This window comes from Dendropsophus ebraccatus, chromosome 10, assembly GCF_027789765.1.
Source record: "Dendropsophus ebraccatus isolate aDenEbr1 chromosome 10, aDenEbr1.pat, whole genome shotgun sequence".
Classification (NCBI taxonomy): Eukaryota; Metazoa; Chordata; class Amphibia; order Anura; family Hylidae; genus Dendropsophus; species Dendropsophus ebraccatus.
In genome coordinates this window covers 96,234,791-96,248,992 of record NC_091463.1, presented here as the reverse complement: position 1 = coordinate 96,248,992, position 14,202 = coordinate 96,234,791, and the positions used below count along the sequence as shown (strand labels likewise).

General features: G+C 42.4%; 2 protein-coding genes across 10 annotated transcripts in view; one reads left to right on the top strand and one right to left on the bottom strand.

Moving 5' to 3' along the window:
* The window catches only part of GIPR (gastric inhibitory polypeptide receptor), a 130,091-nt gene that overhangs the window by 75,692 nt on the left and 40,197 nt on the right, over window positions 1-14,202 (bottom strand). For all 7 annotated transcript variants that reach the window (XM_069985576.1, XM_069985574.1, XM_069985580.1 and 4 more), the window contains one exon: window positions 10,670-10,791. The gene's annotated coding sequence lies outside the window, so the exon portion shown is untranslated. The remainder of the gene's footprint in view (window positions 1-10,669; window positions 10,792-14,202) is intronic.
* Window positions 1-14,202, top strand: part of EML2 (EMAP like 2) — a 102,431-nt gene that overhangs the window by 83,415 nt on the left and 4,814 nt on the right. For 2 of the 3 annotated variants that reach the window (XM_069985571.1, XM_069985570.1), the window contains exons 8-12: window positions 6,365-6,463; window positions 10,554-10,582; window positions 12,790-12,919; window positions 13,786-13,935; window positions 14,044-14,113. In XM_069985571.1, the coding sequence (XP_069841672.1) occupies window positions 6,365-6,463; window positions 10,554-10,582; window positions 12,790-12,919; window positions 13,786-13,935; window positions 14,044-14,113 (478 nt within the window). Of the gene's footprint in view, window positions 1-6,364; window positions 6,464-10,429; window positions 10,473-10,553; window positions 10,583-12,789; window positions 12,920-13,785; window positions 13,936-14,043; window positions 14,114-14,202 lie in introns of those variants that run through there. The other variant, XM_069985572.1, reaches the window with a different exon arrangement.

The window sequence follows — 14,202 nt, the reverse complement described above, 5'->3', positions numbered from 1 at the left end:
TGACCTGATGAAAGATCACGATGTACAATTTATCGTGCGTCGTTCGATCGTTCGCTGCATTTACACGTACGATTATTGTTCCAATTCGACCGTTATCGCGCAAATTCGCACGATAATCGTTACGTGTAAACGCAGCATAAGGATCTTTTATTAGGATAGGTGTTATCTATAGGGATCTGTTATTAGGATAGGTGTTATCTATAGGGATCTGTTATTAGGATAGGTGTTATCTATAGGGATCTGTTATTAGGATAGGTGTTATCTATAGGGATCTGTTATTAGGATAGGTGGGATCTATAGGGATCTGTTATTAGGATAGGTGGTATCCATAAGGATCTGTTATTAGAATAGTTGTTATCTATAGGGATCTGTTACTAGGATAGCTGTTATATATAGGGATCTGTTATTAGGATAGGTGGGATCTGTTATTAGGATAGCTGTTATCTATAAGGATCTTTTATTAGGATAGGTGTTATCTATAGGGATCTGTTATTAGGATAGGTGTTATCTATAGGGATCTGTTATTAGGATATGTGTTATCTATAGGGATCTGTTATTAGGATAGGTGGGATCTATAGGGATCTGTTATTAGGATAGGTGGTATCCATAAGGATCTGTTATTAGAATAGTTGTTATCTATAGGGATCTGTTACTAAGATAGTTGTTATATATAGGGATCTGTTATTAGGATAGGTGTTATCTATAGGGATCTGTTATTAGGATAGGTGTTATCTATAGTGATCTGTTATTAGGATAGGTGGTATCTATAGGGATCTGTTATTAGGATAGGTGGTATCCATAAGGATCTGTTATTAGGATAGTTGTTATCTATAGGGATCTATTATTAGGATAGGTGTTATCTATAGGGATCTGTTATTAGGATAGGTGGGATCTATAGTGATTTGTTATTAGGATAGATGGGATCTATAGGGATCTGTTATTAGGATAGGTGGATCTGTTATTAGGATAGCTGTTATATATAGGGATCTGTTATTAGGATAGGTGTTATCTATAGGGATCTGTTATTAGGATAGGTGTTATCTATAGGGATCTGTTATTACGATAGGTGTTATCTATAGGGATCTGTTATTAGGATAGGTATTATCTATAGGGATCTGTTATTAGGATAGCTGTTATATATAAGGATCTGTTATTAGGATAGGTGTTATCTATAGGGATCTGTTATAAGGATAGGTGGGATCTATAGGGATCTGTTATTAGGATAGGTGGATCTGTTATTAGGATATCTGTTATATATAGGGATCTGTTATTAGGATAGGTGTTATCTATAGGGATCTGTTATTAGGATAGGAGTTATCTATAGGGATCTGTTATTAGGATAGGTGTTATCTATAAGGATCTGTTATTACGATAGGTGTTATCTATAGGGATCTGCTATAAGGATAGGTATTATCTATAGGGATCTGTTATTAGGATAGCTGTTATATATAGGGATCTGTTATTAGGATAGCTGTTATCTGTAGGGATCTGTTATTAGGATAGGTGGGATCTATTATTAGGATAGGTGTTATATATAGGGATCTGTTATTAGGATAGGTGTCATCTGTAGGGATCTGTTATTAGGATAAATGGGAACTATTATTATGAGAGGTGGGATCTATAGGGATCTGTTATTAATATTGTGTGTTATCTATAGGGATCTGTTATTAGCATAGGCGTTATGTATAGGGATCTGTTATTAGGATAGGTTTTATCTATAGGGATCTGTTATTACGATAGGTGTTATCTATAGGGATCTGTTATTAGGATAGGTATTATCTATAGGGATCTGTTATTAGGATAGCTGTTATATATAGGGATCTGTTATTAGGATAGCTGTTATCTATAGGGATCTGTTATTAGGATAGCTGTTATCTGTAGGGATCTGTTATTAGGATAGGTGGGATCTATTAGGATAGGTGTTATATATAGGGAACTATTATTATGAAAGGTGGGATCTATAGGGATCTGTTATCAATATTGTGTGTTATCTATAGGGATCTGTTAGGGTATCTATAGGCGTTATGTATAGGGATCTGTTATTAGGATAGGTGGGATCTATAGGGATCTATTATTAGGGTATGTGTTATGTATAGAGATCTGTTATTAGGATAGGTGGAATCTATATGGATCTGTTATTAGGATAGGTGGTATCTGGTACCCAATAATCTTATACTACACCCTATAATACTACACTGCGCCCTATAATCCTACACTACACCCTATAATCCTATACTGCACCCTAATATCCTATACTATACCCTATAATCTTATATTACACCCCTATAATCCTATACTGAACCCTATAATCCTTTACAGCACCCTTTAATCCTATACTCTACCCAACAATCCTATTCTATACCTTATAATACTATACTGCACCCTATAATCCTATACTACAACCAAAGTATTGGATTTTAGAAAGACAGATTTTAAGAAAAAGGGGGAATATTTATATAATGAATAAAGGGTGGGATAAAATATCGGGAGCGAGCGCTCAATCGGCAGTACTAAAAAATGCCATTTTAACGGCAACTAGGACTACATGTACAAGAAATTAGCAAAAGTAAAAGGAAGAAGGAACCATTAAGGTTTACTAGAGATGTTAAGGCTATAACTGGGAATGCAGCTGACAAATAAAATTAGAGAGAAGAAGGCAAAACAGAATATAAACGCTGCTAAAGCCTCAAAAGAGGAGGACATTTCAAAATCTGTTGAAGGGAATCTGTTAGCTATAATTGAGGTTTCAAATTGCTGACACTGTCATATAGCTGTTAGAACAAGGAGGCACGTGATATCTTTTATATATCCAGCTGTGTAGAGAATAAACCCCAAATATATCCAGAATATAGAGAAATACCTCTTCTCTCTCCCCCTCCCTGCTTGATTGACAACTGGAAGGGTCAGGTATGGGAGGGGGGAGTAAGAAGGTGTTACAAGTAGAGATGAGTAAATCGCTGATCTAAAGAAAGCAAAGCGCTTCATTTGAACTGCACTCCGCTCATCTAGCCACCGACCTTTCAGTGCTGCTTCTCTCCTTGATGCTCCATCCTGGGTGCTGTGGAAAAGCTGGATCCTATCCTGGGAAACTGGAGCTCAGAGTCGGGCCGTGTAATAAGGCCTTTAGTTTAGATCAGCTTTTCGCTCATCTCTAGTTACAACTTACTGCACTTCAGGAGCTCAGGAAAGCATAATAAAAGCAATCCATCTATATTTCGGAAGCACTGATGGTTATATGAAGGGTACTATGTGTCTCTTTGACCTTACAGCTATATAACAGTGTCAGCGTTTTGGAACGTGAATTGAAACTGACCGATTCCCTTTAAGGAGGCGAACAAAAGCTTCTTCAGATATATTAGTGACAGGAAGAAGAAATGAAAAACTGAAGCATTACTAAAATAAGTAATGGGGAGAATACGTTTATTGATGGAGATAAGGCGGTCGCTGACTTTGAATAGCTACTTCTGCTCAGTGTTTTCAGAAGAAGGACTTCACAATCACAGGATGGTTGGAATTAGGACTGGCTCTAGGGGTATGGGTTTAGCCCCATATTTTTCAGACTGATGTTTCTGAGGAACTTGCCCATTTAAAGTTGAATAAGGCGATGGGTCCAAATGGTGTCCACCCCAGGGTTCTTAAAGAACTTGGATCTGTGATTGCTGCCCCCCTGACAGATATGTAATCCCTGCTAACAAGAGATGCTCCTGATGACACTTCTGAAAAAAGAACATAATGGATCACCTAAATATCAATAATTTGATGGATCCAATCAGCATGGCTTTACTGCGGGTCGATCATGTCAGACTAGTCTCATTCATTCCTTTGACTATGTCACAAAAGTTCTGGATGAAGGTGCCGGGGATATTGCCTATCTGGACTTCAGCAAAGCCTCTGATACAGTTCCCCATGAAGAGCTCATACAGAAATTAGTGAAAATTGGACTTAATAATTAATAATTGGATAGTTCAGTGGATGTATGGTTGGCTGAAGCATATAAATCAAAGGGTTGTTGTTAATGGTGTATATTCCGAGCAGAGACTGGTTACAAGTGGTGGCCACAAGGGTCTGTTCTGGGTCCTATTATTTTTAATATGTTTGTGAGTGACATGGGAGGAGGTTTGGTAGGTAAGAATGGTGACATAGGAGAAGGGTTGGTAGGTAAGGATAGTGACATAGGAGAAGGTTTGGTAGGTAAGGATAGTGACATAGGAGAAGGTTTGGTAGGTAAGGATAGTGACATAGGAGAAGGTTTGGTTGGTAAGGATAGTGACATAGGAGAAGGTTTGGTACGTAAGGATAGTGACATAGGAGAAGGTTTGGTAGGTAAGTTACATAGGAGAGGGTTTGGTAGGTAAGGATAGTGACATAGGAGAAGGTTTGGTAGGTAAGGATAGTGACTTAGGAGAAGGTTTGGTAGGTAAGGATAGTGACATAGGAGAAGGTTTGGTAGGTAAGGATAGTGACATAGGAGAAGGTTTGGTAGGTAAGGATAGTGACATAGGGGAAGGTTTGGTAGGTAAGGATAGTGACATAGGAGAAGGTTTGGTAGGTAAGGATAGTGACATAGGAGAAGGTTTGGTAGGTAAGGATAGTGACATAGGAGAAGGTTTGGTAGGTAAGGATAGTGACATAGGAGAAGGTTTGGTTGGTAAGGATAGTGACATAGGAGAAGGTTTGGTACGTAAGGATAGTGACATAGGAGAAGGTTTGGTAGGTAAGTTACATAGGAGAGGGTTTGGTAGGTAAGGATAGTGACATAGGAGAAGGTTTGGTAGGTAAGGATAGTGACTTAGGAGAAGGTTTGGTAGGTAAGGATAGTGACATAGGAGAAGGTTTGGTAGGTAAGGATAGTGACATAGGAGAAGGTTTGGTAGGTAAGGATAGTGACATAGGGGAAGGTTTGGTAGGTAAGGATAGTGACATAGGAGAAGGTTTGGTAGGTAAGGATAGTGACATAGGAGAAGGTTTGGTAGGTAAGGATAGTGACATAGGAGAAGGTTTGGTAGGTAAGGATAGTGACTTAGGAGAAGGTTTGGTAGGTAAGGATAGTGACATAGGAGAAGGTTTGGTAGGTAAGGATAGTGACATAGGAGAAGGTTTGGTAGGTAAGGATAGTGACATAGGAGAAGGTTTGGTAGGTAAGTTACATAGGAGAAGGTTTGGTAGGTAAGGATAGTGACATAGGAGAAGGTTTGGTAGGTAAGGATAGTGACTTAGGAGAAGGGTTGGTAGGTAAGGATAGTGACATAGGAGAAGGTTTGGTAGGTAAGGATAGTGACATAGGAGAAGGTTGGTAGGTAAGGATAGTGACATAGGAGAAGGTTTGGTAGGTAAGGATAGTGACATAGGAGAAGGTTTGGTAGGTAAGGATAGTGACATAGGAGAAGGGTTGGTAGGTAAGGTTAGTGACATAGGAGAAGGGTTGGCAGGTAAGGATAGTGACATAGGAGAAGGTTGGGTAGGGAAGGATAGTGATATAGGAGAAGGTTTGGTAGGTAAGGATAGTGACATAGGAGAAGGGTTGGCAGGTAAGGATAGTGATATAGGAGAAGGTTTGGTAGGTAAGGATAGTGACATAGGAGAAGGTTGGTAGGTAAGGATAGTGACATAGGAGAAGGTTTGGTAGGTAAGGATAGTGACATAGGAGAAGGTTGGTAGCTTCTAAGGGGTGCTCCAGGCTGTGGATTCAACTAATAACTGTACAGGAACGGCACAGAGAAGAAAGGTAAGAGACATACCTTCCTCCTCGGCGCCCTGTGCACATTAGGGGGGTATCAGCTGGTTATATTAGTCTAACCTGCTAATAGTTCCCCTTTAATAATAATTTTGTTGAAACACTCAGACCAGGAGACATCTCTCCAAAAAGTAAGATCTTTTTCCCTAGGTATGGCTTTAGACTCTGGGCATGTCAACAGGAAACATTCTACCATTTAGAGGATTTTTCAACTTGTTTCCCCCCCAGCATCTTCACAAACCCAGGGCCATGGGGTCCTTGTCCTTCATTTCCTCACAAGCTTCCCCTGTCCTTCTCCACAGACAGACATATTGTAATACCCCACTCTGCGGCACTGCACACACTCTAACCTCTGAGGAGAAGGATGGATGAGGCTAAGATTCCCTTCTCTTCTGCAAAGTAGACCTCCGAAATAACCTGCTAAAACCATAATTTGTTACTATTGTCTTTTACCTAAGTGTATGGAAACTTATGATATAACATGCAGTTTGATAAGGCCACATCCTATATGTACATATACTGTATATATTGCAATACCCAGCATTGCCTGTTCTGTTTTATTTTTATGTTGTGGTTTTTTTTGTGTGTGTGAAATGATTTACTGATCATCTGTAATGGCTTCTTCCACAGCGTACGGCGCTCTCTCTCCCCGGAACGCCTTTCCTTTGCAAAGAGGGATATGTCAGATGCACGAAGCAGGGTGCTGGTAACTGGAGGGAGGAGAGATGGGTAAGTGCCGGCGGGGTCAATACATTGTATGGTACTGAGTGTTATGCTGGAAGATGGCCGCTTACAGATGTGCGACTTGCAGGTCTTCATATCAGCCTGTGTTTGTTAGATGGCAGCCACCAACATTCAATACAGCTGCTGTGCAGAACTCAGCCGGGGCTGCATCTGATGATCACTGAGTGGTACTGACACCACCACCATCATGTTCTACTCATACTGCCATCATCAGGTTGTAATCCCTCGCGGGCAGGGTCCACATGTACCATTCTGCCATTTGCCTTCATGTAATGTGTTTAGATCTTGTATTATTCCTGTCTGTTACCCCTCTTGCTTGTATAGCGCTCTGGAATTAAGGGCGCTTTATAAATAAATAATAATAATGATAATCAGGTTAGAGTCACACAGTGCATAGCTTGAAATTCATCTCTATTCAGTCTCAAAATCCCATGCAATCCCCAGCTGATGGGGTGGTAAGTCCAGGGCTGTGAGGTCCTTGTCTTACATCTCCTCATTCTACATCTCCTCACATGCTTCTCCAGTCCAATATCAGGTTGTATTTGCGTCACCACCATCATATTCTTCTCACACAACTATCACCAGGTTGCAGTCCCACAACCTCTATGGTCAGTTGGTACGGACAACGCTGCCATTATTGTCACACTATCATCCTCAGCTTCTAGTTGCACAGCCCATTATCAGCTTGTAGCTACACTGCTGCTATTATATCCTTGACATGCCACCATCATCAGGTTATAGCCTTACTGCTTGTCATGTTGTAGTTACATAAAGCTACATAAGGCACAGGAGGTATAGCAGTGTCACCTCTCAGAATGACTGGTGCAGCAGATAAAGACATTTTAGACACAAGTTTTGTTCCGCTGGCTCTGAGGTCAGAAGCTACATCATACAAGCAGCCCTGGTCTAAGCACTTAGCTGCTGGTGAAGAATAAAGGGGATTACATTCAGGAGGCCGAACTGAGTACATAGTAATTACACAAGGGTTGGCTGCCCTCTACTATATAGGTAGTAAGACCTAGTGTTTCAGACACATTGTGGACTCTTTGAAGAAGGCAGACATGCTTGGGTAGGGTGTACATAGTCCAGGCTCTCTCATGTACCTAACCCTATTTAGGGCCCCTGCCCACACTCCTGTGTTTCAGCCTGATTTTTCTGTTGCTAGAGACTGAACTACCCTAACAACAGGCAGCAAACAGCAGTTTACATGGAGGTAGGATAGCTAAGTGACCATGATTTTACAGCTTTTTATTTATTTAACATGTTGAGAATTACATTGAGAGAAGAAGAAGAACAGAGACTATTTAAAGGCACGTGATAAATCAAACTATTTACATAAGTTCACAGCCCACAATCACACCTCCTCTGCTATTAAGTAGTCACATTGCTTCTGTGGTTTAGTGCTGGTGCCCATTATATTGTAGTCTCACTGCAGGTAAAAAATAAAAATAGCTGTAGATGTATATAGTATTTCTTACCTGTCTGCCTGTTTTGTGGGTATGTAATCCTCTCCTCTCTACATGTCCTCTGACTACTTCCTGGTTGAGCAGTTGCTCAGTACTACAATTCCCAGGATGCATTGCTTTCCCTTAGTTCCCCATCATAGCACTCCCGCCAGTTCTCTGTTTCAAACTTGTTACAGAGCATTTCTGTACACACTTTATTGTTTTAAATCTGCAGCACCTTCTGCAATCATTTCCTCGTTGCTCCTCTGCCTGTGGCATCATTCATCACAAGATGGCACACTATAAATACATCTCATTATTACCAAAATATCCTAATAAAGATATATACCATATTTTCCGGTGTATAAGACAACTTTTTAACCCCGAAAAATCTTCTTAGAAGTCGGGGGTTGTCTTATACAGTTGTCTTATACGGTGGGGGAGCTAAAAAATGGCCGTATCTCCACCATATAGGGGCGACCACTATAAAAAAAAAAAATTCTACTCACCTGTAACCCATTTGCGGCAGCCGCGCGTCTCCTGTCACATTCCCGGTGCAGGCAGTGTGACGTACACTGCCTGTGCCGGAGATCCCCAAAGCTCTACTGGGCAGCCGAGCGAGCTTCAGTAGAATGACAGAGGCTCCGGAAGTCCCCAAAGCCTCTGCCATTCTTCCGAAGCTTTCCTGGCAGCCGAGCAACTCCGATCAGTAGCTCGGCTGTCCGGGAGAGCTTCAGGGACCTCCGGCCCAGGCAGTGTACATCCAGCTAGTAAACCCTGCTGTGGTCAGGCCGGGGTTAACATTTTCCGGCCTATAAGGCGAACCCCTGACAATCTTCTTAAGGGTGCCTTCACACATACCCGAACCGCAGCGGATTTCACGCTGCGGATTTATGTAGTGTGAAGGGTATGGGTTACATATACGCAACAGAATTTTCATTCCACTGCGGACATGTAAGCCGGCCCCTTTAACCCCCCCGCCGCCCACAGACCCAGCCCGAAGCATACCTGCTTGGCGCCGCGGCTACAGCGAAGCTCCCGGCTCCCCTCGCTCCCCATGAGCCAATCAGTGCTGCTCACACACAGCCGCAGCGCCGAGCAGATACTGTAAGCTCCGGGCCAGGGGCTGCGGGGGGTTAAAGGGGCCGGGTCACATACAGGCAGCGGAATGAAAATTCAGCTGTGTGTACGTGACCCATTCAGCTTCACACTACCAGGATCCACAGCGGATTTTGCTTCAAACTCGCAGCGTGAAATCCGCTGCGGATCCGGTACGTGTGAAACTACCCTAAAAGTCAGGGGTCATCTTATATGCCCAGTCGCCTTTTACGCCGGAAAATATGGGTATGCATCTGGGTACATGACAGGGAGATGGTGATGTTAGGCTTTAGGGGCTGACATTAAGTGACATCACTCAGGGGGCGGGGCTTCAGCTCACAGACGAGATCTAGTCAATTCTTTTAAGAAAGCAGAGGATGATGGGTGGTCTCAGAATAGAGGAAGGAGCCAGAAAACTGCTGAGACAATACCACATTGAAACAGGACTACACGCCTTCCTGTCAAGGGTCTTCAAGCGAAAACACGCTAAAGCCAGTACAAGAAGTGATAACACTATATTACATTTGATGTGCCTGATGACATGTCGAAAGTTATTTTTAATGACAGGTACTCTTTAAATAAAATATTCTGATATTGGAATCCCCTTTAGGTTTTTGTCACATCCCGCTTGTTATATTGTAGGTTCACAGCCTATGATGTTGTAGTCACACCACCGCCACCACCATCATCTAGACACTCACAGATGAAAATTGGCAGTAAATGCAAAGTCAGTGGTTACCAGTGTGTGCACAAGCGCGGTGTGTAGATAAGGCGGGGCAGGGGCTGTGTACACAGATGTGATGCAGAGGCTGAATGCATGAGGCTGGAGCTGTGTACACAGTAATATCTAGAATAACCTGTTAGTAAACACAGCGGCCATATCCTATAGAGTGGACAGTGTTGCTTCCTCTAACGTCTGTCTCTGTAGAGGTTCGGCCACACTTCCAGAAATTCAGAATTGCAGAATTCAGCGATGGATCTGTCATGTAGCGGGTTTCATAACTTGCATTACGTTTCTCCACTTCTGTACGTCTATGTACGTAGCATGTTCACAGGGCAGAGTTGTTGCAGAAATCTCTGCAACTGAAAATCGGTTCCATTTCCCTAAATGGGGTTGTTTTTGCAGCAGGTACATGGATGTCTGCAAACCCCATTCAGATGAATGGAACAGTCACAGAGTTCCCTGCGATAAATCTGCTCTATGTGAATTTAGGAAAACCATCCTGTGTATGGCTGGGGGATATAGTGACTGTCCTCACACCACTGTGACTGTTCCAGTATCCACCATGAACAGGATTCAGATGTTCCCTGTAGAGTTAGAGACACAGGCCTCCATTATAACCCTCCCTCCCTGGGGCCGGGTGTGTCCGCAGCTAGAGGTGGGTGTAACTCTCTGTAGACAAGGAAGTTTGGCTCACTGAAGAGACAGGCACAATGAAGAAGACGACGAGGTATCGTGTGTATAACCTGATGGGAATAGGGCACGTTATACTGTTACATTTTTAACGTTGTCCTATTTTCTGTCTCCGCAGCAAAACCAAACAAGTCATCTTCTACCCCGGTGAGTGCCGTGGACTCTGTGTATCTGTTGCGTGTGTTTGGTGTCGTCCTCGCCTGCAGCGACACGTTCGGCGGTGTTAGTATTTACCTCAGGTGAATTAGCAGCTACAGTCGGTGATAATGATGTCAGGCTTGTCTGGAGATAATAAGCCGATAATTAACGCCATCTGGGAGACCATTCGCGGGGGGCGGAGGAGTCAGCCCGGGTCACTGGGATAGATTAATGATAAAGAACGGGGATTAAAAGAGTGGCAGGCACAATATATATACAGTATATGCTACAGTACATGATACAAATGCTGCATACGTGAGACGTTTTCCTTCCCGGATCTTAATTTCAATTGCGTTGTCTGCTGCAGTGTGAGAAGGCCTAAGGCCTGGGTTATAAGAAGACTTTTTGTAGCGTTACTGATTAATTTTAAAGAGGTTATCCAGGATTAGAAAAGTGCTGATACTTTCTTCTAAAAACAGTGTCACACCTGTCCTCAGGTTGTATCAGATTACAACTCAACTTCATTTACTTTGTTAAACTGAGCTGCAGTACCACGCACAACCTGACAACAAGGTGGTGCTGTTTCTGGAAGAAAGTCTAGATAACCCTTTAAGGCTACATTCACACCTTCTGTAATTGCAGATCTGCAATTACGGACAAATTTAGAGCCCATTGATTTCAATTGGGCTGTACCCACCATTCGTAGTTTTCCAGTTCTGTAATCTGCAAACATGACTGACAAGCTCTTATACTGACCATAATTGCAATACACAGAGTTGTGTGGACTGCAGCTGTCACTTAGGCTATGTTCATACACAGCATAGAATTGGATGGCCCAAAAATGGAAGGTTTACAGCTCAAAATTGCCTTTTTTTAAAAAAAAATATTGACTTCCGTTGAAAAAACATTTGGTAATTCCCATTTCTTACAATTTTATAGCTTTAAATTAATTTTTTTCACTTTTTTTTGCACATTTTTGGCCCCCAGAAATCTGGGTCTCGAACAGACTAATAACATTTGCTGTGGAAAAAAAGGTAAAAAAAAATTTCAGGACCGTTTATGATGTCTGCAATCATCCACAAAAATTCAAACGTCAAAAGACATGCATACCTTCCCCCTTTATAGTTAAAACCAGTCACTAGTGTTACAAAACAACAAACAAATGTATGTAAATGGCGCAAAACAGGTACCATTCCTATTTTTACAGCTCGTGTAAGTATACATGACTTTAATGGGAGAGAAACAGGTGTCAAGTGGATGACTATAGCCTTTCTCCCCCGCACATTGTGAATTTCCATTTAGTGGTGTCCTCAGGCAGTTCTTCTTGGCACTTCGGTCTCACAATATGTAGCTTCATGTATGAGTAATAGGATCACGTGTATGCGTTGTCTGCTGTCTTTTGATCCGCATGTTGTTTGCTCAGGCGGGAGCATACAACTAGTTGCTCCCAGGGAAGGGTTTACATGTCAGCAAAACAGCGTGTTAGCACAGTGGTGCAAAGATTTAAACAGATTCTAGTAGGTCGGAGGTCCGGTCCATAGAATACTTTCCATGCACAGATAGTTTTGCAGACGTGTTGATTATGATGCTACTTGCTTGCAAAAACAGCACTACTCCTGTCTTTAGTTACGGGTGGTATTGCAATTCAGCTCAATTCACTTCAATAGAACTGAATCGCAAAACTTAAAGGGACTGTACCATCAGGCCTGGGCTGAAGCACTGGAGGCGGGCTGACCCACCCCCAATGGTAGGAGCAGTGTCATAGAGGTTCGGAGGTTTCCTCCCATTGGGGGTGGTTCAGCCCGCCTCCAGTGCTTCAGCCCCGGCCTGATGGTACAGTCCCTTTAATCCAAACTGAAGATGGGAGAGGTGCTCTTTGTGGAAGAAAGAGCCATGTTTTTTTTAAGCCTGGATAACTCCTTTAACGACCTTCCAGCTGAACTAAAAAAAAAACATGTTACTGTGACACTGCTGACACATCCTAGGTTCAGGTTACCCACATTGTCATCATTATCACAACACCTGTCTCTTACGATCATATGCAGCTCTTTGTCGTTCAACTTTTTTTTTTTTTCTTTAATATGACCTCATTTTACCTTCAGATTCTGAAAATAAAAGGGAAGCGGTGTCTCCTGAGCATTTGTATTTTTTTCCTCATGTCATGATTTGTATTTCTGCAGGACACTGACAATTTTCCTATTTTCCCCCGCTTACAGAGGAGGGCATTGTGAAGCTCTACCTGAGGGGCCGCTCTGTTCCTCTCTACGTTCCAGACTCACTGGTTGCTTCCTACAGTATAGAAGCAAAAGGAGAACTTCCCTCGAAGGAGCTGCAGCTGGAATGGGCGTATCCTAATTTGTAATGGCCGACCAGTCATCCCATTCCATCTAACATGGGATAATTGACTGTAAAGGCCCAGATATAATGGGGCCTTACAACCTTTTGTGTTCATATTATCTATCTCAATTAGTTGGTGACACGACACAGAAGGAACCCAAAGTCTAATGGGGTCCTGTGGCTGGGGTTCACTTCTGGACCATGACTGTCACCCCTGGGGTAGTTTAGTGGATGCACCAGCAGTGAAAGAACTACCATATTCTGATCCCTAAATATGTTGTTAGGTTACAGTATTTATCGAACAAGTAGAGGAACTTCCAAGGTGCAGGTATTTTCATGAAAATGTGCTCCACGCAAAAAAGTAGTAGAGGGCGCTCACGGTACTGTGTAACTTCTTTTATTTAAAGTTTTGCAGACCTAAAATCTAGCAGTTATGCATGCGAAGACTCCGGACTTTTCACAAACCTAACAGCTGTTTCACACTTATGTGTGCTTCATCAGACCTGATGATAAAGCATGCATGCATGCATACAAAACAGCTGTTATGGTTGTAAAGTGTTCAGTGTCCTCGTCTGCTCATGCCTGCTTGATTTCAGGTCTGTACAACTTTAAATAAAAGAAGTTACGCAGTACTGTGAGTGCTCTCTAATACTTTTTTCTGCATGGATTGTATATATGGATGGAACTGCCTTGACTAGAGTCAGCATCCATCAGTGGCTCTTTAAAACCTACTCTCTCTGTGTTTCAATAACCACATGCCTTATGGTAGTGCCAACTGCTATGCCTAAATGAGATCCATAAAAAATGTTTCCTTTGATAATATATACACAATGACCTCATGATTCACATCATAGTCCTTAATTTCAAATGTGCAGATATGGGTACAGGGGTCGGGACTGCCGCAGCAACCTCTACATCCTTCCATCCGGAGAGCTGTTGTATTTTACAGCTGCTGTCTGTGTCCTCTACGACCCTGCAGCTGGCACACAGAGACACTACAGAGGTCACACGGATGACATCAAAAGGTCAGTCCAGGGATCATTATGTAAGCCAACCACTTTAGCCCTTTCTACTGTCATGCTGGATTTCCTAATAGTGTGAGTAGGATTGAACAATTTCTCTCCATCTTCCAGTATTGCTGTCCATCCAGACTCTGTAACGATTGCCAGCGGGCAGGTGGCGGGTAACTCACAGGATGGTAAGGTGAGTACAGGATGATTGGCGCTGAGCTTTACTCTCTGGTGCCATGAGGCAATATCTTTGCTATTTCTGTGATCTGTTACACATCACCT